Below are 25,929 nucleotides of genomic sequence, written 5' to 3' on the forward strand. Positions count from 1 at the left end.
ACACACACACGGGGGCATTAGCCATGATTGCTTTCTAATGGATGCCATAACTTAATAAGCGCCAGAACAAACTCATTGGCTTGACACTCCATGGAAGGAAAAAGAGAGGCAACCAGCAAGGTCTCTCCAAACACACACACACACACACACACACACACACACACACACACACACACACACACACACACACACACACACACACACACACACACACACACACACACACACACACACACACACACACACACACACACACACACACACACACACACACCAGATTTGTTCACCTGCAGAGTTAAAACAGCGTGGAACTAGCCAGCGCTAATACATAAATGCATGGGGACTCATCATCATCCAAACATTTATGCTTCCCATCCACTTCCCTCTGTGTACATTTGTTTACTCAGATCGAGATAACGTCATGGTTTAGATGTTCCGTTTGCTTATGTAAGCCTTGTATTAACACTAACGGAGGGCTATTTTATTCAGGCATCCTTTTCCCAGAGTGGTGTGTTTAGAGTATAGTCTGTGAGAGCTGGCATAGCTGGAGATTAGTTTTCATTATTATGTAGTGGATGGTGAGGTCGATTTCCTGTTTTAGCCAAATTCTTCCCCGGCATGACTATTTGTAGCGTACAACCATGGACGATGTTCTATTGTCACATACACCGGATAGCTGCAGTGAAATATGTTGTTTTACAGGGTCAGCCATAGTAGTACTTCACCCCTGGAGCAAATGAGGGTTAAGTGCCTTGCTCAAGGGCACATCGACAGATTTTTCACCTTGTCTGCTCGGGCGTTTGAACCAGCGACCTTTCGGTTACTGGCCCAGTGCTCTAAACGCTAGGCTACCTGAAGGCAGTATGTCATTTTGTCATTGTTACGTACGCAGTAGCGTTGCGGCAATGGTTTTGATAGGACAGAGAGGTAGGGTTGGCTTGCCAGTGTATGCATGTGTAGTTTGGACTACAGAGTAACCCTAAGTATTATGAACAAGGATAACTATTTTCTTTGTATATTCCCATCTGTCCTCATCAGACAAACTTAGACTTGACTAAATAGACTTAAACCACACAACCTCACACAAGGGACAATGGTTGACAATGGAACAATGAGGATAAAAGAAAAAAACGCAACACAACGAGCTGCCTCCCACAATGCATTTCAAAGCATGTCTTGGGGCAAACGTGTCAGCTCAGGTTGGCAAATAACATCTCCCGGAGAATGATTGATCCTCCCGCCCCTCGCCAGATCATGTCTTTGCACGCTGGGATGCTCCGACGCCTAAGCAGCCGCGCTCGTTGTCTGTCACGTGACGACGAAAACAATCCAGAGATGGTGAAGATTGGTTAGCCTGGAGAATGTGGGAGAATGTCTGGGGAAACAGGGCTGATTTGATCTGTGTTCGTACACACACCTTTCCTCGCCTCGCCTTGGATCATTCTAGGCTGTCAAACGAAACCTAAAGGAAGGTGATGTTGCTGTGATTGTGCCTGAATAACAACATCCCAATGAGGAAAAGACCAATAAGTATCATGTGGATGGGTGGACAACTGACAGCTGATCCTGGATCAGAACTAGATGTGACAGATCTAGTTCAGAAACATATGGAGCCTGATTAATAAGGTTTCAGTATAGTTCTGGTCCAATACTCTGCAGTAACCAATCAAATGTCGTTTTTTGGCTTAACGTTCATACTGTCAGTACATATTACCAAAAGTACCTATAGGGCGAGCGATGAGATGGCATGTGGGATATGGGATGGTTGGGGCGCCCTCCCTTGCCCCTGCCCTGCCCGTGGTGTCAGCCTGGGGGCAGAGCTTGGCCCTCCCTGGTCCTTGGCCCATTGCCCTTCGCTGCAGCAGCTTGTGCGAGGTGTGGGAAGCAGTGGGGCGTCCGCGGGGGGGGGGGGGGGGGGGGGGGGGGGGGGGTGTTAGGTGGTTGGGCCTGCTTCACTGAAGCGTGGAGCTAGTCAAGCTGCGTTCCTGCTCTCCACTGGCCCAACTGCTCGTGGTGGATATATTGTGGGCAGACTGTGGGTATGGACTGAGCACTGGTGCAGGCAGTGCCAGGTGAATCCAGGAGACTGGGAACTGCTGGAGGCCAGCGAGGTGCCAACCCCGATCTGTCTGCCCGTCGCTGCCGTTGGAATCCACTCGCTCCCAAAGCCCCCTAACTGTGTTCAAAGAGCAGGGGGAAAAAACGCAGGGATGAAGGGAGGAGGGTTTGGATGCAGCTGGGGTTTCAATTAAGTATTGAGATGAAAAGATTCACAAAGACATGGTCAACTGTGGACAGCTAGCTGTTTGAGCACACAGCGTGCTTCCTTTCCACTTCCTGTTCGATCAAACATGGGATCAGAGCATTGGAACACATCTTGGCCATGTTCCAATTCCATACTACCATACCATTTAATTAGAACACACGCCCCATACATTCTAGTAAGTGGTACTGTATGCCAGTGTGGCATATGGGAACAGAGCCTTATATTTATAACCACCTATCACAACTCAAGGAGGATGAGTTCTGATATCTGGAATGTTTGTCATTGTAGCTTTTAGGACTGACTCTCGTTCTGTTTCTCTTTTGAGAGGTAGGTTTACGCTGGTCATGGACAGGCGAGCCTAGCCGTTCCCAGATAAACAGATCAGCAGAATGGGCTAACTTGGATGTAGTTGAAATGCAGATGCCACATGATGCCAGGATCAAATATGCAAAATGGGTCGTCTATTACCCAGGCCGTTTTTTACCTCCAGCCCTTACTTACATGATCCTATTCAAATACCACCCCTCCACATTCTCAGGGCTGAAATTGGAGTCAAATGTTGCCATGTTGAAATATTGTTTTGACTGCCTGTTAAAAATGTACCAATTACTGTAATTATGTTTAACACAGAATGTCAAATGGCTCTATTTTTGGCAGTGGTTTTCTCAACGGGCGCAGTTAGCTCAAGTTTCCTGCCCCCTGTAACATGTCTGTGAATAAGTGGCCTGAAACTTAACCCCTTACATGTCTTGCTCGCAGACCTGACAAAGACTTGCTTAATAAACAACAGGTGTAGATTACCAGGGAAATGATTACTTCCCTACAATGCAGAGAGAAACAATTATAATGATAGAAAGATAACAACATAAGGAATAAATACACAATGAGTAACGATAACTTGGCTATATACACGTGGTACCAGTACCGAGTCGATATGCAGGGCTATGAGGTAATAGAGGTAGATATGTATATGGGTAGGGGTAAGGTTACTAGGCAACAGGATAGATAATAAACAGTAGCAGCAGGGTATGTCATGAGTTGCCAGTTAGGAAAACAGTGTAGATGTGGTGACGAGTTACAGAAGTTCAGGTGTTTCTCGCAAGGTGACACAGCACACGCCCACACACTCACACACACACACACACAGTAACTGGAATGGTTACTAACAGGAGTGTGCAACTGGAGCGGGAGTGTGTTGCCATGTGTTTCAGTTTCAGGTGTAGCGTGTAGGATCACATGGGGACAGGTGTGTGTGTGTGTGTGTGTGTGTGTGTGTGTGTGTGTGTGTGTGTGTGTGTGTGTGTGTGTGTGTGTGTGTGTGTGTGTGTGTGTGTGTGTGTGTGTGTGTGTGTGTGTGTGCACATTTGTGTTTGCGTGTTTTTATAGGGCAGGTCAACTTATGCTCAGATTCATAGCATCAATTTCCGGTCGGATTCACAGCGTCACTGTTTCTCAATCAGTCAGCGTGCCAAGGCTTTGCGTAAGTGAATATGTCTCTCTTTCCCTTTCCTCACACACAGCAGTTGGATGACACACAAACCAGAACTTTCTTAGCTAGTGTCAGCGAGTAGTGTCCTACAAACTGCTAATTCAGTGGGGACTTCACCATCCATATTCTACTATATCTGTATTCATCTACTACTCTATAGCTTCTACCTTAGTAGTCTTTTTACGCAGGACTTTCCCCAGGTAAGTCAAAGAAGAAACTCTTTGTTGGCGTCTCAGCGCAATTCCGATGCTGTGAAATTGCCCTATTACTAATGCTAAGAGTTATTTTGTGGGCTAACAATGGTGGCTGGTGGGCAATGAAACCACAGCATTACAGTACCTCTTCTTGTTTCTTGCCTTCAGATAGGTTGCTAATATGGAAGGTATTCCTGGCCTAGAGGAGTTGTCTTGTCTGTTGGTTCCAGACAGGTAGCTACCAGTAATATGGATTACTAAGCGTTGTTTTGTGGGCTAACAAAGTGATGGTGGCTGGCTGGCATTGAAACCACAGCAGTACAATTCCTCTTGTCTGTAGCTTTCAAACATGTTACGGTATGTTGTTAATATGGAAGGCATGCCTGGCCGAGAGAACTGTTAGTCAGTCAGGCAGTGATACCTTGGGAAAAGCTCTAAAGAGGCCATCGTTATCAGTGCCAGTACATGAGCGCGCCACTTTCTCTCATTAGCAAAATGACTGAGCTCACGTGAGAGTGGGGGGTTTGTGTGTTACACAGTTTTCATAGAAATAGAACGCTAGACGCTGTATCTCTCTGACTGAGTGGATGTTTATGGTTGTCAATGTGGAATTCTTTTCGTGCTTTTTGTGTGCTATTTTTTATCAAGGCGTAGGCTAGTGTGTCTCTGTTGAGTGTGTCGTGTCTAGTTGCTGCCCCCTATACCCTTTCTGTTTGTTGTTTGTTGACGTGTTGGTAAACTACAGTGCTGTTAGCTAGTTGTTTGGAAGAGCACAGTGCATGGATCACTGACAGAGAGAGGTGACAGACCTGCCTGACTGTGTCCCAATGAAAAAGCATCAGCTATTCACTCGTCTCTTGTTCTCTCTCGCTCTCTCTCTCTCTCTCGCTCTTTCTCTCCTCTCGCTCTCTCTCTTTCCCTTTCTCTCCCTCTCTCTCGTTCTCTTTCTTTCCGTCCTTCTCTCTCTCTCGCTCTTTCTTTTGTTCAGGGAGAAGCTGGCCGTGGCTCGCCTGCAGAGGGAAGTCGCACGAAGCAAAAGCGAAGGAACAATGGTACTGTTGATGCTGTCTTACACACACACACACACACACACACACACACACACACACACACACACACACACACACACACACACACACACACACACACACACACACACACACACACACACACACACACACACACACACACACACATTATCAGCCTTAAACCCACAGCCAACAGTTGTAGGCATGCCAGTCCTGCTCGGTCATCGACCAAGGTCACTGAACTGATAACTTCCCTCAACCAAAAACATATATATTTACGTTGGGTCCTGCAACCCTTTTCTGGATGGCAATTCTAGGTCTTGCTCCCATCGCCATGGTATTATCAACCCATATTATGGGACATTAGTGCAGCAGATTTCAGGGATAACGTCAAATGTAACGCATAAGCGCACACACACACACACATACACACACAGTGGTTGTATAACAAGGGGAAAGCAGACCAGTGAGCCAGACGTGCGGACGCGGAGGGCGTGAGGTAGGGCTCGGAGAGAGGGGACCGACAGTGTGACAGAGCAGATACCAGCTGACCACGGCCTTGGACTCAGCTGTTTACAACTTTAGAACCCCGGTAAATTCATTACAGCCCCAAATAGCTTCATAGAAGAGCGCTACGGCAGCAAGCCTAAAGCAGACTTGAGATTTACATACTCTAGGATAGCCATATCTACAATGCTTTAGTAGTAGTGGTCTCGAGCGTTCTAGAAGTCCTCCTGAGAATACCGAGTTAACAGCCTGGGCTCGTAACAACACACTTACATACTGAATAGAGTCGCTAGCATACGCATCATGACAATGACCGCATACTGTACATAGCCTTCTTTGTATAGATGGTCCTGTATGGCTCAGTTGGTAGAGCATGGTGCTTGCAATGCTAGGGTTGTAGACTCGGACCAGTATGAAAATGTATGCACTTACTAAGTTGCTCTGGATAAAAGCATCTGCTAAATGACGTATAGATATAGATTGTAAGAGAAATGTTTCCTGGAAGCACCCCACTGAGGCAGTGACGTTTTACCATGGAGTCTTTGGAAAACACTTGGGTGTTAGTTTGTGAATGTGGAGAACGACCTACTTCCGCATTGCGGTTCCTGAGGTATGCTGTAGCCGTCGACAAGGTCGTGTGTGACCATGCAGAGTCACGTTGAGGCTCACTGTAGCCAATTCCATACAGTCGCAGCACAAGAGAAGGACGTTCACACACAGCTCTTATCTCATTGGGAAACTCTGCGTGTCAGCACCTCGTACTGTAGTCAGTCGGACTAAGAGACTGATCAGCCTCTGACCTTAGTGAAGAGCTAGGAGGGAGATATCTACTGCCTGGCTGTGTGTGGCTTTCTCTGAGTACTGCTTCTTCGAGTCATGAGAGTGGATGCCATGCTAATTACAACTCCGGGTGTGTGTGTGAGGAAGGGGGGTGAAAGAGGGATGATTTATCTGTGCCAGACAGGAGGAGGGGAAGGGAGTGGTAAAAGAAGAATGTGGGGTGTGTGTGTCTCTGAGCTCCATTTGAAATTGGGATTATCCCTCCTGGAGTACCCCCTCTCACACACACATGCCTGGGAGATGCTCCTCTCCTCTGGGAGCTCAGGCATGCTCTTTAGGGTCTGTAATAGAAATCGAAAGAGAGGGCTGCATCAGGGAGATAATTGTTAATGTGATGGCAGGGTGAACTAGAGGCACTCTGCCCCTAAGAGTAACCTCCTCACACACACAGACACGTAATGATATACAGATACCGGCAGACACACGCGCACACACACTGCCTCCAGAGGACGACAGATTAAATGCTGTAGACTTTGAAGTGTGCGTCTCTGACCCTCCAGGGTCTGATGCCTCCTCCTTAACTAGTTATGCTCTCTTCTCTGCCTTCAGCGTGCAAGAGAGAGAGAGAGACCGAGAGAGAGAGAGACTGACTACCTCCTCTGGGACACGTTAGGTCACAGTGTATTGATTGTATTGTGTAGGGAAAGAATGCAATATGAAGTCTTTATGATTTTGCACGTAATTGTATACTTCCTGGTTCCCTTTGTGTCGTAATACAACTGAGTAACAAGCCTTAACTGTAGCTAGTGTTTTAAATTGGGGCGGGGGGGGGGGGGGTACAGTTACGCAATACCATGGCAACTGCCAGCGACATGGGCCTTAGACTTCTGTATCCTTCTTCATTGGGCATTTAAAGTTTGTTATCAGAACTTAAACTACAGGAGTTTGTAAAAAGCAATAAGTATGTATCAAGCATCTCAGAATAGGAGTGCTGATCTAGGATCAGTTGCTCACCCTGTCCATGTAATCCTATTCATTATGATCTAATAGGCAAACCTGATACTAAATCAGCACTCCTACTCTGAGACACTTTATTGATACGGCCCCTGGTCTACCCACCATTGCGACCTGTATGCTCTCGTTGGCTGGTTCTCGCTACATATTCGTCTCCAAACCCACTGGCTCCAGGTCATCTATAAGTCCTTGCTAGGTAAAGCTCCGCCTTATCTCAGCTCACTGGTCACCATAGCAACACCCTCCCGTAGCACGCTCTCCAACAGGTATATTTCACTGGTCATCCCCAAAGCCAACACCTCCTTTGGCCGCCTTTCCTTCCAGTTCTCTGCTGCCAATGACGGGAACGAATTGCAAAAATCACTGAAGTTGGAGACTTATATCTCCCTCACTAACTTCAAGCATCGGCTGTCAGAGCAGCTTACCGATCGCTGCAGCTGTACACAGCCCATCTGCACATCTATCACTCCAGTGTTAATTGCTAAATTGTAATTACTTCGCCACTATGGCCTATTTATTGCCTTACCTCCTTACTTCATTTGCACACACTGTATACAGATTTTCTATTGTGTTATTGACTGTAACGTTTGTTTACCCCATGTGTAACTCTCAACTGGCCTACCTGGTTAAATAAAGGTGAAATTTAAAAATAAAATAAAATGAGAGTTGAGGTTAAGATACTGAAGAGCAATGATAACTTTGTCAGAGTCCCTATATGATAGACATTACCTATATTCATTGGTTTATTGGTTATAAGGAGATGTTGGTATAGCCTTACCTGCCAGGCCTTGAACGTGCTGTGTACTGCTTAAACATTATCTTAAGCCCTGCAGGGTGTTTAATCAGCCAGCCCCACCCAGCCACCTTCCGTTCAAACTCAGTCAGGAAGAAAAACACTGGATCCCCCACAAGGTATTTGATGATGAGCTCTAGTAACTGGTCATGTTTAGGCTCAGAGAAGGCAGAACACAGGCCCAGTCACTCCAACAAGCGTGGCCTGTCTTTCTCCAGTCAAACCCTCTCATTCAGTACCAATCACTGCTGTGGGTTTCCCCTGGAATTCAGAATCCTGAGAGAGAGAGAGAGAGAGAGAGAGAGAGAGAGAGAGAGAGAGAGAGAGAGAGAGAGAGAGAGAGAGAGAGAGAGAGAGAGAGAGAGAGAGAGAGAGAGAGAGAGAGAGAGAGAGAGAGAGAGAGAGAGAGAGAGAGAGAGAGAGAGAGAGAGAGAGAGAGAGAGAGAGAGAGAGAGAGAGAGAGAGAGAGAGAGAGAGAGAGAGAGAGAGAGAGAGAGGTCGCTAGATGCTGCTGCTTTGGCCGTGCTGGCTGTACATGAAAGGGCCATTTTAAAACGCTGGCTGAGATTATGACCACTGGAAACGGCTGTCTAAACAACGTGGGAAAATAAACGCTGCACTTTGTGTGAAACACACTTTATTTTCTTTGCCAACTGAGGCACACCATGGTATCACAGCTTAATAGACCCATAATAAAGTGTAGATGCGTACAGCTTTCTTCGACACACACATTCACGCACGTGCAACTCTACACACACACACACCACTTTATTTCTCCTTCCTTGATTACTGCATGCGATTCGCTCATGCTTGAATGAAACTCTAGCGAAATGGATTGAAACATTTTCTCATCAGCATCGCATTCTAGGAAATTCAACAGTCCCATTTACTCCAAAGGATACAAATGCACCAGTGGTAATTCATGGGGAAAATGCAAGGTACTGTTACAGATCTGAGTCTTTAAAAGAGATCAGGACAAACATACAGAGCAGTAGGGCAAATGGATAATACACCTAAAAAGCGTGCCTATGCATTCTAGCTATAAGCTAGAATGGGGGAAAAGAAAGAACGGGATTGCCTAGTGAGTTGAAGTCCTAGAAATAGCATTACTTCTATTCTAGAATGGTGCTGGTATAATAGTATATTTTCATTCTATAGTATTTTCCTTGTATTTCTATGGTTGACATCTGTGTGGTGGACTGAGGTCTGTGTGGAGACAGCATGGAGATACCTTTGACAGCTGTTTGGAGGATCTTTGACACTGGTGAGGGACTGGGGACCGAGGGGACCGCTGGGGACTCAGGTGCTGTCTCTACAGATTGGGGCTTATCAGCCATGTGCAGGGAGAGAGGGATCCCAGTGATGGCTGTCACCGCTCGTCACCCATCTCAATGTGCAAAACCACTATGGGGACCATCACTGGGATACCTCTCTCCCATAGTGGTTTCACACATTGAGATGGGTGACGAGCGGAGACAGGCAGGCCTATAGAGCCAGCAGTCTCTGAATGGTGAACATGTGGGGTGGGGGGGTTGGGGGGTGTGTGTGTGTGTGTGTGTGTGTGTGTGTGTGTGTGTGTGTGCGTGTGTGCGTGTGTGCGTGCGTGTGTGCGTTTGTGTGTGTAAACTCAGCAAAAAAAGAAGCATCCTCTCACTGGCAACTGCATTTATTTTCAGCAAACGTGTAAATATTTGTATGAACATGAGATTCAACAACTGAGACATAAATCGAACAAGTTCCACAGACATGTGACTAACAGAAATGGAATAATGTGTCCCTGAACAAAGGGGGGGGGGGGGGGGGGGGTCAAAATCAAAAGTAACAGTCAGTATCTGGTGTGGCCACCAGCTGCATTAAGTACTGCAGTGCATCTCCTCCTCATGGACTGCACCAGATTTGCCAGTTCTTGCTGTGAGATGTTACCCCACTCTTCCACCAAGGCACCTGCAAGTTCCCGGTCATTTCTGGGGGGAATGGCCCTAGCCCTCACCATCCGATCCAACAGGTCCCAGACGTGCTCAATGGGATTGAGATCCGGGCTCTTCGCTGGCCATGGCAGAACACTGACAGTCCTGTCTTGCAGGAACTCACGCACAGAACGAGCAGTATGGCTGGTGGCATTGTCCTTCGACAATAAACGTGAATCCGACCATCACCCCTGGTGAGACAAAACTGCGATTTGTCAGTGTAGAGTACTTTTGCCAGTCCTGTCTGGTCCAGCGATGGTGGGTTTATGCCCATAGGCGACGTTGTTGCCGGTGATGTCTGGTGAGGACCTGCCTTACAACAGGCCTACAAGCCTTCAGTCCAGCCTCTCTCAGCCTATTGCAGACAGTCAGTACTGATGGAGGGATTATGCGTTCCTGGTGTAACTCGGGAGTTGTTGTTGCCATCCTGTACCTGTCCGCAAGGTGTGATGTTCGGATGTACCAATCCTGTGCAGGTGTTGTTACACGTGGTCTGCCTCTGCGAGGACAATCAGCTGTCCATCCTGTCTCCCTGTAGCGCTGTCTTAGGCATCTCACAGTACGAACATTGCAATTTATTGCCCTGGTCACATCTGCAGTCTTCATGCCTCCTTGCAGCATGCCTAAGGCACGTTCATGCAGATGAGCAGGGACCCTGGGCATCTTTCTTTTGGTGTATTTCAGAGTCAGTAGAAAGGCCTCTTTAGTGTCCTAAGTTTTCATAACTGTGACCTTAATTGCCTACCGTCTGTAAGCTGTTAGTGTTTAATGACCGTTCCACTGGTGCTTGTTCATTAATTGTTTATGGTTCATTGAACAAGCATGGGAAACAGTGTTTAAACCCTTTACAATGAAGATCTGTGACGTTATTTGGATTTTTACAAATTATCTTTGCAAGACACGGTCCTGAAAAAGGGACATTTCTTTTTTTGCTGAGTTTATGTGTTTGTATGTGCTTACGTTTCTGTGTGATTGTGTGTATGTGTTTACGTTTCTGTGTGTTTGTGTGTGTGTGTTTACGTTTCTGTGTGTTGTGTGTGTGTGTGCCTCTCTCTCTTTGTGTCCGTCTTTCTCCCTCTCTCTCTCTCTCTCTTTCTGTGTGTGGATGGACAGGGGGTGTGGGTCCCTTGGCAATGATAAATGGGCCACTCATACGGTTTACCATATCCTGGGGTGTGTGTATGCTGTACATCTGCAGTTGCTGCCTGCATGAGAGCAATAGCCAAGCTCTAATGTAATGGTTGGCCCTGCATGATAATTGAATTTATGGACTCCCCAGGGATCTGTAGGGCAGTGATTTCTAGGGAATAGCATGAGGTTCGGTTTACACCATCCTCTGTATTTCAAAGATAAGTATTCTTTTAGCAAATGGCCGTGTTCAAGAATATAATCATATTTTATACTGCAATTTAAATATGGATATTATGGTAATTGTTATCTGCTCAACATACCAAGAGCAGAGCTACTGCTAAGAACCTGCCAGAAATGAAATTGTTATTTAGAAAATCTATTATTTCAATGCAATTGGGCTAAAAGAGTAAAGGCACTTCAGGAACAAATGCTACATGACATGCTACTTTTTAAAGCATGTTGTTGTTGTTGTCATAATAGAAGGTAAGTACCTATATTCTGCATTGTAGTGAACACACATTGTTAAGCCTACAGTTTGCCAGTCAGACAAATCCCCTTGTTACACTTCTTCTAGCAGAATCCAGGCTGGTCAATATACTGCCAGCCTGGCAGGCAGACAGGCAGACAGTAAACTGCATGTATTATTGATGAAGGAGGAGGAACCTGCATGGTGCTTTGTATCCCTGATGTTTGTGTTGCAGTACTGGGCCATGGAGATATCCTCCAGACCTTTGATTCAGAGAGAGCCTGCCAGCATCATACTGAGGTGCACTGTGTAATGAAGAGATTATTGAGTGAGAGAGGGACACACACACACACACACACACACACACACACACACACACACACACACACACACACACACACACACACACACACACACACACACACACACACACACCCTCTCTCCTCACCCCATCAGCCATAAACACACACACACACCCTCTCTCCCCACCCCATCAGCCCCCCCCCCCCCCCCCCCCCCCCCCCACACACACACATACACATACACACTTATTCACTGATAACATTGCACAGACTGCAGCTTGTGCACAATGTGGCATTGCACAGACTGCAGCTGGTGCACAATGTGGCCTTGAGAGACGCAGTCGTCTCTAATTAATTTAAAATCTCCTCCGGATCATGGAGGGGTATCAGGGGGTTACGGAAGGTCTAGTAATTCACTACCGAGAACCCTTTCTGTCCCTTATGAATAAATGACAACACAATGCTGTAGAATTACACAGCCATGCTAGGACTGTGTCTAGTGCAACTGGGTTACTATAACATGGAGCAATCAAGCCCAGTTACATATGCTGTATAATATGACAGAGACATGCTTTGAAGCTATGATTCTGTTTATACCATATGTATATAGTTCCCTAATGATAGATCGTATGCATACACCCAGCTCCAAATCCCATGCCTTGTTTCACAGGGGTTGGGTTAAATGCGGAAGACACATCTCGGTGGAATGCATTCAGTTGTGCAACTGACTAGGCAGTCCAATGTTTCACTTTTCACTGAACAATGCTGTAGTAATATTTGGATGAAATCACTAGCCTTGCTTATTTCCCCACCGTGACCTTCCCAGGTAATAGCATGATAATCCCATCGAGTTCAATGTTAATCCTGAATACCCAGCTACAATCCCTAGGCAGAGCCACTCGCTAAACCTTGATGAGTCAGCAGAATCATGAAGCATCTCATCTGACAGATTATATGACTGATAAGAGTAAAGGAGGAGACATTAAATGTGACAAAAGTACCCGGTACAGTATTATAAATGTTCTAGGATCAGTTTTTCCTTTTAGATCACAATTAATAAGATTATATGGACAAGTAGGACTTGATCCTAGACCAGCACTCCTACTCTGAGACACTTTGTGAATATGGGCCGTGACAGTTTTCTTAGGAAGAGATCGCCCTCTACAGGACAGAGAGGGAAGAACATCAGTGAAGACAGTCTACTACCGTGCAAGCTAATCATAATCAGAGGTATATCCTTTTTTAGTCACTCGAGACATCAAAGTAAATGTTGCTTTAGAAAGAATGCTTATGCTAGTTTTTCTACTGATTGCCTGAACAGTTTTTCTCACATCGAGTTGATCCTCCTTTTGAAAAGACTGAATGTCTAGTCTAGCTGCAGCTAAATGTTAGTGGTTGGTTTTAGCACGTTAGAGTATGCTTTCAATTATCAGGCTTGCTATCACTGGGCAAGGCCAATTGCCAAATGCATATAAAGTGTGGACAGCAAATACTTCAGCTGTGAAATACTGTAACGTCTCGCTAGGATTTTCTGGCAACGTACAGATATCTTAAAGTTGGATTTAACGGTTCTGGGCCTTGTTAAATGGCAGAAATTATACATTGAGCAAAAGCAGAAGACTGCTTTTAATATAAGGTATGCTGTTATAAGTGTGTTGTTATTGAAGCTCTTGGCAAGGCTTAGTATGGAGACGTAGGTCATAAAAAAAAATGTTTCAACCCTAAATGGCACCCTATTCCCTATGTAGTGCACTACTTTTGACCACGGCCCTTAGGGAGATTATCAAGTAGTATGTAGGGAATAGGGTGCCATTTAGGGTTGAAACATTTTTTTTTTTATTGCATGGTTGTTGTGCCTGGGGTGTTTTTAAGTAGATGTGGTTAACAAAAGGCAGGGGCAATGGACAATTGTAGGGACGCAGGCCAAATCACTGAACAGTGTCATTTGCAATTATGTTTGAGGCAAATTTGACCTTTGTATATGGAGGTGATATTCACATACAGTAAACATCTTTAGGCAATTAGTGTGGGTGTTTGAACAATCGGTCGACACATTTTTGATGTAAAGTAATTGAAGTTGCAATAAGTCCAGTACAATTGACCTTTCATTTTCTGATTTGAGATGTTTTTGTTTTTTGAACTGTGCCTGTGTTTAAACCTGTTTATGTTAGAGTTGGCTCATTTTATGATAGAAAACCCATCCCTTTTGAAAGAGCAAAGGTCTAGTTTCCAAAAAAGGTCACTAAACTTTCAAAAGCGATTACTTCAACTCATGTTCAGTTGTTCAACTCCGGTCTAACTAGTCGTGGTATTGGATCTCGTTTGGGTTTGGTCCCAGGTTGCAGCTAGGTCCAGCTCTAACTTGGCACCAGCCCTGCGACTGTGGGTTTATGTTCTTGTCGCGGCGTGTTATTTACGGCAGCCATTACGTGTGATGGAGAGGCTCCCTGGTGCGCCACATAATAGCCCTGGGTTTACGGTCGTGTTGAAGAACTGGGGGCGGTTTTAGTTGTGAATAGGGTTTAATGTGGTCTGCTCAACTGCTTCAGCGAATTAAAACCGTTGTTGGGAAGAACTTGGGCCAAGTCACAGAGTTAGAGTGAAACATGGTTATTTATTGGATGGCTTCAACTCTAACACACTGGGCTCACAACTGAAGGAGCCAAGAGGTTTCCCCCCCTCTTGGGAAAAAACTTTTTTGTCATTGTTTTGTATTTAATTTATTATATATTTCTTTGTCTGGAAATGGCCCTGGTTGTGGTGTTGCAGTAGCGTGGGACACTTTTTCCATTCAGTGTTAATCTGTCTTTCTCTTTTAGAGATGACGTTTTGTTCATTGTAGTCATTTAGAAGGCACTCTTATCCAGAGCAACTTACATTCATCTTAAGACAACCATATATCTCAGTCATAGTAAGTACATTTTTACTCAATAAAGCAGCTATTAGCAAAGTCAGTGCTAGTGGAGGGGGGTGGGGTGAAGTGCGAGTGTTAGGCACCTTTGGGGGCGGGGGGGGGGGGGAGGGGGTGGTACGAGGAGGGGTGCTGTGGGATTATTTAAGATACTCTTTGAAGAAGTAGGGTTTCAAATGTAGTATCAAGGAGTAGGGTAATAGTGACTATGTGTAGGTTATAGGGGTTGATTTGGTATTCACACTAAACATTAGAAGTGTCTAGGGGTAGGGTATAGGGGTTGATTTGGTATTCAGCCTAACCATTAGTGTCTAGGGGTAGGGTATAGGGGTTGATTTGATATTCACACTAACCATTGGTAGTGTCTAAGGGTAGGGTATAGGGGTTGATTTGGTATTCACACTAACCATTAGTAGTGTCTAGGGGTAGGGTATAGGGGTTGATTTGGTATTCAGCCTAACCATTAGTGTCTAGGGGTAGGGTATAGGGGTTGATTTGATATTCACACTAACCATTGGTAGTGTCTAAGGGTAGGTTATAGGGGTTGATTTGGTATTCACACTAACCATTAGCAGTGTCTAGGGGTAGGGTATAGGGGTTGATTTGATATTCACACTAATCATTAGTGTCTAGGGGTAGGGTATAGGGGTTTATTTGATATTCACACTAACCATTAGTAGTGTCTAGGGGTAGGGTATAGGGGTTGATTTGATATTCACACTAACCATTAGTAGTGTCTAGGGGTAGGGTATGGTGGTTGATTTGATATTCACACTAACCATTAGTAGTGTCTAGGGGTAGGGTATAGGGGTTGATTTGATGGACAGTTATATAGGTAGTTTGATTTGAGAGTAATACAGAGTTGTTATATTAAGGCCTCCGTAGTATATATGGAGGTTTGAAATGTGTCATTCATGCGGTAAGGGCCCTGGTTTGTGCTACAGTCAGCTCCTTGGTTAGTTCCTCTCCTGTATGAACAAGTTCCTCTCCTGTATGAACAATTCAAACAACGCTTGAACAATTGTGTTGTTCAATAGCCACTAGATGGCACTGCAGTACTTGTCTTGTGAAATTGTCCATCTTGGTTACCATGCAATGGACAACCTAATGAGCAAGATCTTGGAAGTGTTGCATATTTCAGAAATAACATAATAACGATGACTAAAGAACTTTGTTCATTGTTACTTTTTCAAATGAACTCATGTTTTATGTGTGATAGCCACGAAAGGTCAATATTTTATACCTGTACATGTTTTAACAGAGGTGAAGGAAAGGCCATACTTTGTTTGCTCTAAGGCTTTAGTCCTCATGGAGTGTTGAACTAGTTGACATTGGACAAGGTTATTCACTCAATTACAGGGACTCAGCACTTTATATTTAATGGCCTACCAATGTATTTATTATTAAGCACCTTTTAGTCTTTCTATTCAGATGCAGTCTCTAACGGACCTTGTTCAGGACAACAGTACAGAGAACAGAAGTCAGGAGATGGGAGTCATGTGCTTTCACAAGACGTCCTCACTATACGGACGTCTCACTATGCATCCGTATAGTGAGACGTCCGTATAGTGAGACGTCCGTATAGTGAGACGTCCGTATAGTGAGACGTCCGTATAGTGAGACGTCCGTATAGTGAGACGTCCGCATAGTGAGACGTCCGCATAGTGAGACGTCCGCATAGTGAGACGTCCGCATAGTGAGACGTCCGCATAGTGAGACGTCCGTATAGTGAGACGTCCGTATAGTGAGACGTCCGCATAGTGAGACGTCCGCATAGTGAGACGTCCGCATAGTGAGACGTCCGCATACTGAGACGTCCGCATAGTGAGACGTCCCCATAGTGAGACGTCCGTATAGTGAGACGTCCGTATAGTGAGACGTCCGCATAGTGAGACGTCCGCATAGTGAGACGTCCGCATAGTGAGACGTCCGCATAGTGAGACGTCCGTATAGTGAGACGTCCGTATAGTGAGACGTCCGCATAGTGAGACGTCCGTATAGTGAGACGTCCGCATAGTGAGACGTCCGCATAGTGAGACGTCCGCATAGTGAGACGTCCGCATAGTGAGACGTCCGTATAGTGAGACGTCCGTATAGTGAGACGTCCGTATAGTGAGACGTCCGTATAGTGAGACGTCCGCATAGTGAGACGTCCGTATAGTGAGACGTCCGCATAGTGAGACGTCCATATATATTGAGACGTCCGTATAGTGAGACGTCCGCATAGTGAGACGTCCGTATAGTGAGACGTCCGTATAGTGAGACGTCCGCATAGTGAGACGTCCGCATAGTGAGACGTCCATATATATTGAGACGTCCGTATAGTGAGACGTCCGCATAGTGAGACGTCCGTATAGTGAGACGTCCGTATAGTGAGACGTCCACATATTGAGACGTCCACATATTGAGACGTCCGCATATTGAGACGTCCGCATAGTGAGACGTCCGCATAGTGAGACGTCCACATATTGAGACGTCCATATAGTGAGACGTCCACATAGTGAGACGTCCGTATAGTGAGACGTCCATATATATTGAGACGTCCACATATTGAGACGTCCACGTAGTGAGATGTCCGTATAGTGAGACGTCCGTATAGTGAGACGTCCCCATAGTGAGACGTCCGTATAGTGAGACGTCCACATAGTGAGACGTCCACATAGTGAGACGTCCGTATAGTGAGACGTGCATATATATTGAGACGTCCACATATTGAGACGTCCACGTAGTGAGATGTCCACATATTGAGACGTCCATATAGTGAGACGTCCACATAGTGAGACGTCCGTATAGTGAGACGTCCATATATATTGAGACGTCCACATATTGAGACGTCCACGTAGTGAGATGTCCGTATAGTGAGACGTCCGTATAGTGAGACGTCCCCATAGTGAGACGTCCGTATAGTGAGACGTCCACATAGTGAGACGTCCACATAGTGAGACGTCCGTATAGTGAGACGTCCATATATATTGAGACGTCCACGTATTGAGACGTCCACGTAGTGAGATGTCCGTATAGTGAGACGTCCGTATAGTGAGACGTCCCCATAGTGAGAGGTCCGTGTAGTGAGACGTCCACATAGTGAGACGTCCACATAGTGAGACGTCCGCATAGTGAGACGTCCACATAGTGAGACGTCCATATATTTTGAGATGTCCACATAGTGAGACGTCCATATAGTGAGACGTCCACATAGTGAGACGTCCATATAGTGAGACGTCCATATAGTGAGACGTCCATATAATACATTTTTATGACATCCACATATATAGTCAACTTCCCATGGCCTTGTAGTCTATGTTGAAGCATCCACTACAATGTTCAATGTGAATCACTCACGTGATGAAATGTGCATTACACCCTCTGTTGTAAGACAGCCATAGTCAGCTACCCATGGCCTTGGTGGCTATTTGCTGTGTAGGAGGCAGGTAGAGTAGCGTTTGGACCAGTAACCGAAAAGTTGCTGGTTAGAATCCCTGAGCCAACAAGGTGAAAAGAATCTACCATTCTGCCCTTGAGCAAGGCAGTTAACCCCCAACAACAAACGCTCCGGGCACCGATGATGTCGACTTTAAGGCAGCCCCCACACCTCTCTGAGTCAGAGGGGTTGGGTTAAATGCGGAAGGCACATTTTGGTTGAATGCATTCAGCTGTGCAACTGACTAGGTATCCCCTTTTCTTTCCTTCCTTTCGAGGCATCCCCTATAGCCTTCACTGTGAATGAGATATATCATGTAATGTCCATGAAACATACTATAAAGAACGGTTATCAGTATCTGCGTTATTCGAGACACGATTTTCCTTTGCTATGATCACAGCCCCTAATATTGTACTGTATGTTATAGTGTTCAAGTGAAGAGGAAATTCAGCAACTCTTGGCAGTCATGAGGAGGATATGTCCAATTTCCTCTTCACTTCAGTTTGCTCCTCAATTCATGCACGTTAGTTGGAGAGCGAGGTAGTGGCAGTGTTCCTTTCACTTTGTACCGTTATTGTGTTCAACACAGTGTCAAGGCCTCTCTTTTTTTCTTTTTTTTTTACCAGAAGTAAACAGCCTTATCTGTGGGATTCGTGGGATTCGCAATAAGCGTATTACACCCTAGACAGAGGGAGGTGGTTGAGTGGTTAAACCTACTGTGCGGCTAAGAGGCTTACCCAGCATGCAGTGATCAATAGTTACATCTGTCACTTACTGTAACTCATTTCGCCATATGAAGACAGATTATAGGGAAGTTGGTGCACTAATTTTCTCCATATCATGTTTTCAGTTTTACAGTATCTTCAAGTGAAAACCCCGAACTCAGTTTAAGTTTAGAAGTAAAGCAGGTAGTGTATGGCCCCACAAAACTTTACCACAGAACCCCGACATTATCTTTGACTTGAAACTTCTTCCCTGAGATGGTCAGACAGGAAGGCAGGCAGGCCGCACAGCCTTTGAAGCGTAGAATCTGAACCGAGGACAGTTTCTTCTTTGGAGTAACTTCTGAGGCTTCAGGACATAGTGCATGTTCCAATTAGGATCATATAAAAAAAAAAAAAAAATGGATGTTCAGAAGCTTTTCTGCTTTTAGAGACTCTATAGCAAAAGTTGATCATCTTTCAGCAGTGAGCCTGCAGGGGAGTCTTTCAAAACCGCGTTTAGTAAAGACAAATCCAGCGTTAGTGCAGTTGTTTTCCACTGTGATTCTGACAGCAGGGTTTAAGTGAGTGTACAAAACAGTAAGGACACCTGCTCTTTCCATGACATAGACTGCCCAAGATAATCCAGTTGAAAGCTATGATCCCTTATTGATGTCACTTGTTAAATCCACTTCAGTAGGTGTAGGTGAAGGGGGGGGGAGACAGGTTAAAGAAGGATTTTTAAGCCTTGATACAATTGAGACATGGATTGTGTATCAGGGTTAGGTCAGCAGGGTTCAAGATTTGACTTATTATCACAGCTGCAATAGGATTGCTGGTTGCCTTACACTTGTGCATTTGAATCAACATCTTTGTTTTATTACAGCGCAGGGTGCTGCATTACACTGGGTATCCATTTTGTGCCATGGCAACTGGGATGGCTTTAGGAGCTCTAGTTAGAGCTCTAGTTACATGGTATGGTTTTCCTGAACTGTAGAATTACAAATGCACTGCTGAAATAGATATTATGACATAGATATTATGACATAGATATTATGAAATGGATATTATGAAAAATACATTTGTGACATGTAGATACTCAGACTTTAGTCTATGTTTCTGGTGGATTTTCTATGTCTCTACCTGTGTTGGCTGGCAACAACACCTATTAAAACCAGCAGCTAACCTGACTCTGTCCTTTTCCCCACAGCGACAAAAGCTGATTCATGTGCTAGAGGAAGAGCGACACCTGCGATTGGACAGTGAGAAGCGGCTTCGGGAGGTGACGGACGAGTCGGAGCTGGGCCGAGCGCAGATGGTTTCGCTACAGCAACACTTCTCCAGGTAACACGCAGCCCCTATGCACGCACGCGCGCGCACACACACAGTCTTGCGCAGCTAACCTTGTGGGGACATACAATTCAGTCCCATTCAAAATCCTATTTTCCCTAACCCCTAAACCTAACCTTAACCCTAACCTGTACCCTTACCTTAACCCTAACCCAAAAACCTAACCATAACCCTAAACCAAACCCTAGTACCTAATCCTAACCCAAAACCTAATTCTAACCCCAACACTACCCCAACACTACCTCTAACCTTAACCCTAAACCCCCTAAAAATATTGACCTGGTGGGGATTTTTCTGTTTACTATTCTTGTGGAGACGTCTGGTCCCCCCCCCCCCCCAACACACACACACACACACACACACACACACACACACACACACACACACACACACACACACACACACACACACACACACACACACACACACACACCGCCGTCCCATGCGCCATGACAACAGACCAGTAGGCTCCACCAGCTTACTGTACCACGGTAGCATGACACCGGTCAGACACAACCTATATAGGCCCAGATACATTCTGTGCATGCTGCCATCAGATTGCACTGCTGTACCCAGTGATGTAATGCCAAAGACTTTAATGCAACAGACTTTGCCACAGGTTTCAAACTAGGAGACAATTTTAATTTACACCCCCAAAAATTACACTGTCTTTGGTTCATTAGCTATCTCTGTTTTAAATCTTTTGTGCCGAGAAATCTTTATTGCAGTCCATCTCTCCTCTTACCTTTCTCCACTTCATCGGAGAATATAGACCTATCTCTTGGTGTATTACATCATCAGTCAACCTTGACTGTATTGAAAGACACATTTTTATCTCTCCAACATTTAAAATGAAGGAAGGATGAAGTCTTTGTCAGTTCTCTGACCGTGAAGAATGACTACTGCTTCGAGACTCCTTTTCCCCCTTACTATATGGTCATTTTCTTCTTACTACAGGCTCATTGAGGTGTGACAGTATGTAAAAGAATTCACTACTCAGCACCACTCAGCTCGGAACTGATGTCATAATTAGGAGATAGTCATTCAATGCACTGCCTTACGAGAATAACCGTGAATTTTTATAATGAGCGCTTATCTTCCCATTTTAAATTGGGTGAGAAAATCTGTCATATTAAAAAAGTCTGACTTTGTAACTGAAGTTAGTTGTCTGGAGTTCGTTGCGCAGAATGACCTCTAAACGTGGTGGGTCATTGTTGTCATGTAGTGTTTAACTATGGGGTTAGTCCAGCTATGGTACAAGTCCAGCTATGGTACAAGTCCAGCTATGGTACAAGTCCAGCTATGGTATAAGTGTTTCTTCTCTAAGTTTTGCAGGTAGCCTAGTGGTTAGAGTGTTGGACTAGTAACCGAAAGGTTGCAAAATCAAACCCCCGAGCTCACAAGGTAAAAATCTGTCGTTCTGCCCCTGAACAAGGCAGTTAACCCACTGTTCCTAGGCCGTCATTGAAAATAAGAATTTGTTCTTAACTGACTTGCCTAGTTAAATAAAGGTCAAATTTTAAAAAATCAAATAATTTAGTATTGTAAGAAATCTGATGTTCTTAAGACCGCAAACTGCTCTCCAAAGGGTGTTTGTGGGCCAGTGGTTACTGTCGCTGCCCTTGGTCAAGGCGATTGGAGTTCAAGCGTCCCCCAAATCGCAACAGTGATGTCAGAAGTGGGATTCGAACCCATGCCTCCAAGGAATGTCAGATATGTTACAGTGTAGTGGCTATTGTGGCATCTCACCCGCTTCACTCAACCGCATTCACAACAGCCTTTATGGCTAACACACTGCAATGCACATCAATTAAACATGAATTAACTTAGAACCCAATAATTCTATATGGTGTCAAACTTAATGGACTAGTAGTTGTTAAACAATCAGCATGGGACATTGTCATTCCAGCCCACGAGCTCAACATACCCATGCCCCACAACTCTGTATCATGTTCAGCCTTGGCATCCTGTCACCATATATCTATATGCGTATCCATCAACATATTCATTCTGTTGCGGAATTACTTTATCCATGTGGGCGTACAGTATGGATTAGATTTTGCAGTCAGCACAGACAACACAGCTCAGACTTGCTATTGTGTGTCTGTATAGTAGCTAGCTGTTCCCCCCCATATGGAATAATGCCTGAGGAATCAGGCACAGATCATTCAACACAGAGATCTAATAAAAGTCAGTGAGCGGGGGAGACATCGTATCTTGTTTACATAAGTGCCTGTCTCCAGTCTTTGTCCCTATTCATATCGCCCTTCCCTGACTGCCTCAGTTATGTCTACCATCAGTCTGATCCCCAATCAGTGTCTGACTCAACCAGCCATAGCCTTATTATGTGTTCTGTCACATCATCCAGACTCTAGGCTGATCTCAGATCTGTTTATATTCTGGGCTATCGCTGGCGTGGACCAATGAATCAGCTGATAGCGTTAGCATAACGACGCCCGATGTCCCAGAGCCCGAATAAGCGAGGCAGGCTAGACTGGGTGTGCATGTGTGTGTGTAGGGGGAAAATATATTAGGCTTATCTGTGATTGGGTCCTGCTCTAGTCCCTTTGTGACAGATGCTTCCGTCGCCGGGTGGTTGCCTCTCTCCAGACGGATTGTTCTTATTGGCTGTGACTCCTGTGGATGACTGCATGCCTCCTCGGCCCCTAGACTGTGGAAGAACAATGTAGACGGGGATTCCATTATGTCCTTATAATGCTCAGTGAAAAGAGACCTTCCCACCACACTGAACACTATAGGAGATGAAGTGCTTGGCATTGCTCAACTGTTGTAATTCTCCCTGTATTGCTCATTGTCAGTGGTGGTGGATGGCAGTAATTTCAACAGGCATTGCTAGAAATGTGTTTCTTTGTCATTGTATTGCTCTTGTTTCTGTACCTTTCAGCTATTAAAAAGGAGGTTTCCCTGCAGTGACAGGACATAGAGGAGATAAACGGGTTTAGAGAGACTCAGTGGCTTGTTGAATACATAATGTTTGTTTTTGTATGTTGGAGTGTCTGACTGCGTCGGTGGGTGTGGGTGCGTGTTTGTGTGTGTGTGTGTGTGTGTGTGTGTGTGATTTGCATGTATCCCTGCGTGTGTGTACCTGGCCTCTCATTGGATTATTATGTTTACATGAGAGCCAGTAATGTGTGGTGGTGGTCGTAGTGGCAGATGGGACATCTGTGTGGTCACTTTAATTATGAGCTTACCAGCCAGCAAACCAGTCAGTCAGCAGACTGCTCACACTGTCTTCAGCCTGAACCTTTGACCCACTTGATAATGCCAGCTCTGCACTCTTAAGTCATTGACACACACACACACATTGTGTGTAGTGCTTAGTTAAGGATGATTGAGCATATTGTGCCATCCAAAAGGGGCATTATTTCATTACTATATTGTTACCTGCATTATTACTTGCAATCCCACTAAAATCCGATTCTCCAGTGAAATAACCTTCCATTGTACCTGTTTCTTTGGTTGTCAAGGATAGAACCTATGTGTCCTGCATACATCTAGGCAACACATATTCTACGTCCCAAATGGCACCCTATTCCCTACATAATGCACTACTTTTGACTAGAGCCCTATGGTCCCTGCTTGAAAGTAGTGAACTATATAGGGAATTTGGGATGCAGACATAGCCTACCATTCATTTATCATCAGAAGAGAATAGCCTCATCCCATGAATGTGTACTCATAGATAATATCCAGGAATTATGGAGGCTGACATCTAATCGCTTAGGGTGTTTTCACACTTGGCCCCTTTGAGACAATTTTTGCCGATTTTATGTGTGCAGTTTGAACACTCCAAAGGAAATCAGACCCCTCAAAAGTGCCCCTGAAGCAAACCTGAACTGAGACCATCTCGAGAGGTGGTCTGAGTTTGGTTCTCTTGAATTCCACTGGCTGGTTCCCTTTTTTAGGGCAGTGTGAACACAAAGCTCCCCAGGTTCGCTTCTCATTATTCTGACACCACACACTAGACTACTGCAACACCGTTTCCTCTGACATAAGAGGAAAGATGATGACGTGTAAGTTCGCAGAAAAAAACGTGCTGTTTTTGGATATTGATTAGCGATGCACAGACATTACAACATTTGTGTGGAGTTTTGTACTGACACGATGTTCAGAGCATTTCTTTTGCAATATGTTGTATAAAGGCTGAGAGCCTTGTAAACTGTTATTCAATTATGGGGTTTGAATAGTGTAGGAAGGCAACAACATATTTGGTGAATCAATGCTAGCTCTTAAAGGGGCATTGGGTGTACAATTTTCAATTACAGCATTATTTAATCTGCAGTTATTATTCTGCTATTTATTCTGTTATCAATAATATATTCATGTTCATATTATCTTCTGACCATTATTATTATGACTCATATTTTAAATAAATGCAGTCTATTAGCTTCCAAAATGTGAGTAGGTATATCTAGCTGTCTGATAACATGTTCGGATGGAATGGCTTCTCCAGCAATTTGTAAAAACCCAGAATGCATTAGGTGAATGTTGGAAAAATATGAGTTCCTTTCTAAACATAACAATGTGAAGTCAAAGAGGACTCAGAATAGGTGAAGGGAATTGGCAAAAGAGTTGAGTCCTCATTCAAAGGCAAGGGCAGTGGGAATAGAAAGAGAACTGAGTTCTCTTCGCAATTTTTTTTACCCCAGAGTTCACTTTAAAGAGAACTGAGATCGGTTCTTTTAAAGAGGGCTGTATGTGAAAACAGCCTTAAACTGACTGGAATCTTTTTGGCCCATGGCAACAATTAATTTGAGTATCTTTAATGAAGTCACCTTGAATGATGATAGTGCATTGAAATAAGGTTAGAGTAGAACCTCTAACTTTCAGTCATGAAACATCTTATAAAGGACCACTCCAAATACGATAAAGATAAAATACCACAAACACATATCAATATTTTGGTAAAACTTTTATAGCCTGCAGGAATAATGCTTTATAAAATGTTATGAGCCTTTATGGTACTGTCTTAAAGGGCTTATAATATGTTATGTCTATATGTAACAGAACCATATTTTTCCAGTCGAACTTCCTTAACATAATATGACACCATTTTTTGTGAAGTTATTAGAGTCTGTTTTAGTTTTGCCTTTCCACAGCCTGGTCTCATAGACTAGACATAACATAGTAAATGTGAATTCGGGATACTCAAATTAGTATGATATGTTATGTTTGGTATGGTTACTTAAGACAAAAACGAAAGTAGGGTGGTTGGTCGAGGTGGATGGACAGACATATAATGCGAACGTCTAGTAAACCAAAAGTTTAGAGTGCATATCTCATCACGGACAACTTTTGCATTTTATCTAATATCCAACTTTTCAACTACTTGCTACTTTGCAGCTACTTAGCATGTTAGCTAGCCCTTCCCCTAACCTTAACCCTAAACCTAACTCCTAAACTTAACCCTAACCCCTAGCCTAGCTAACGTTAGAATACGTAATATATCATTTGTTTTGCAAATCCGGGAAATATATTGTAAGTTTTGAAAATTCATAATATAAAATACAAATAGTAATTCGTAACATATCATGGACATCCACAAATTAATACATACCATATGAAACATAACATATCATACTAAATGG

At 44.5% G+C, this 25,929-nt stretch overlaps 1 protein-coding gene across 1 annotated transcript in view; it reads left to right on the plus strand.

Annotated features, from left to right (window-relative positions):
- Nucleotides 1-25,929, plus strand: part of LOC120051302 (nck-associated protein 5-like) — a 155,097-nt gene that overhangs the window by 62,301 nt on the left and 66,867 nt on the right. The window contains exons 4-5 of the mRNA XM_038998109.1: nt 4,938-5,001; nt 20,181-20,314. Coding sequence (XP_038854037.1) covers nt 4,938-5,001; nt 20,181-20,314 — 198 coding nt within the window. The remainder of the gene's footprint in view (nt 1-4,937; nt 5,002-20,180; nt 20,315-25,929) is intronic.

This window comes from Salvelinus namaycush, chromosome 7, assembly GCF_016432855.1.
Source record: "Salvelinus namaycush isolate Seneca chromosome 7, SaNama_1.0, whole genome shotgun sequence".
NCBI classification, from domain to species: domain Eukaryota; kingdom Metazoa; phylum Chordata; class Actinopteri; order Salmoniformes; family Salmonidae; genus Salvelinus; species Salvelinus namaycush.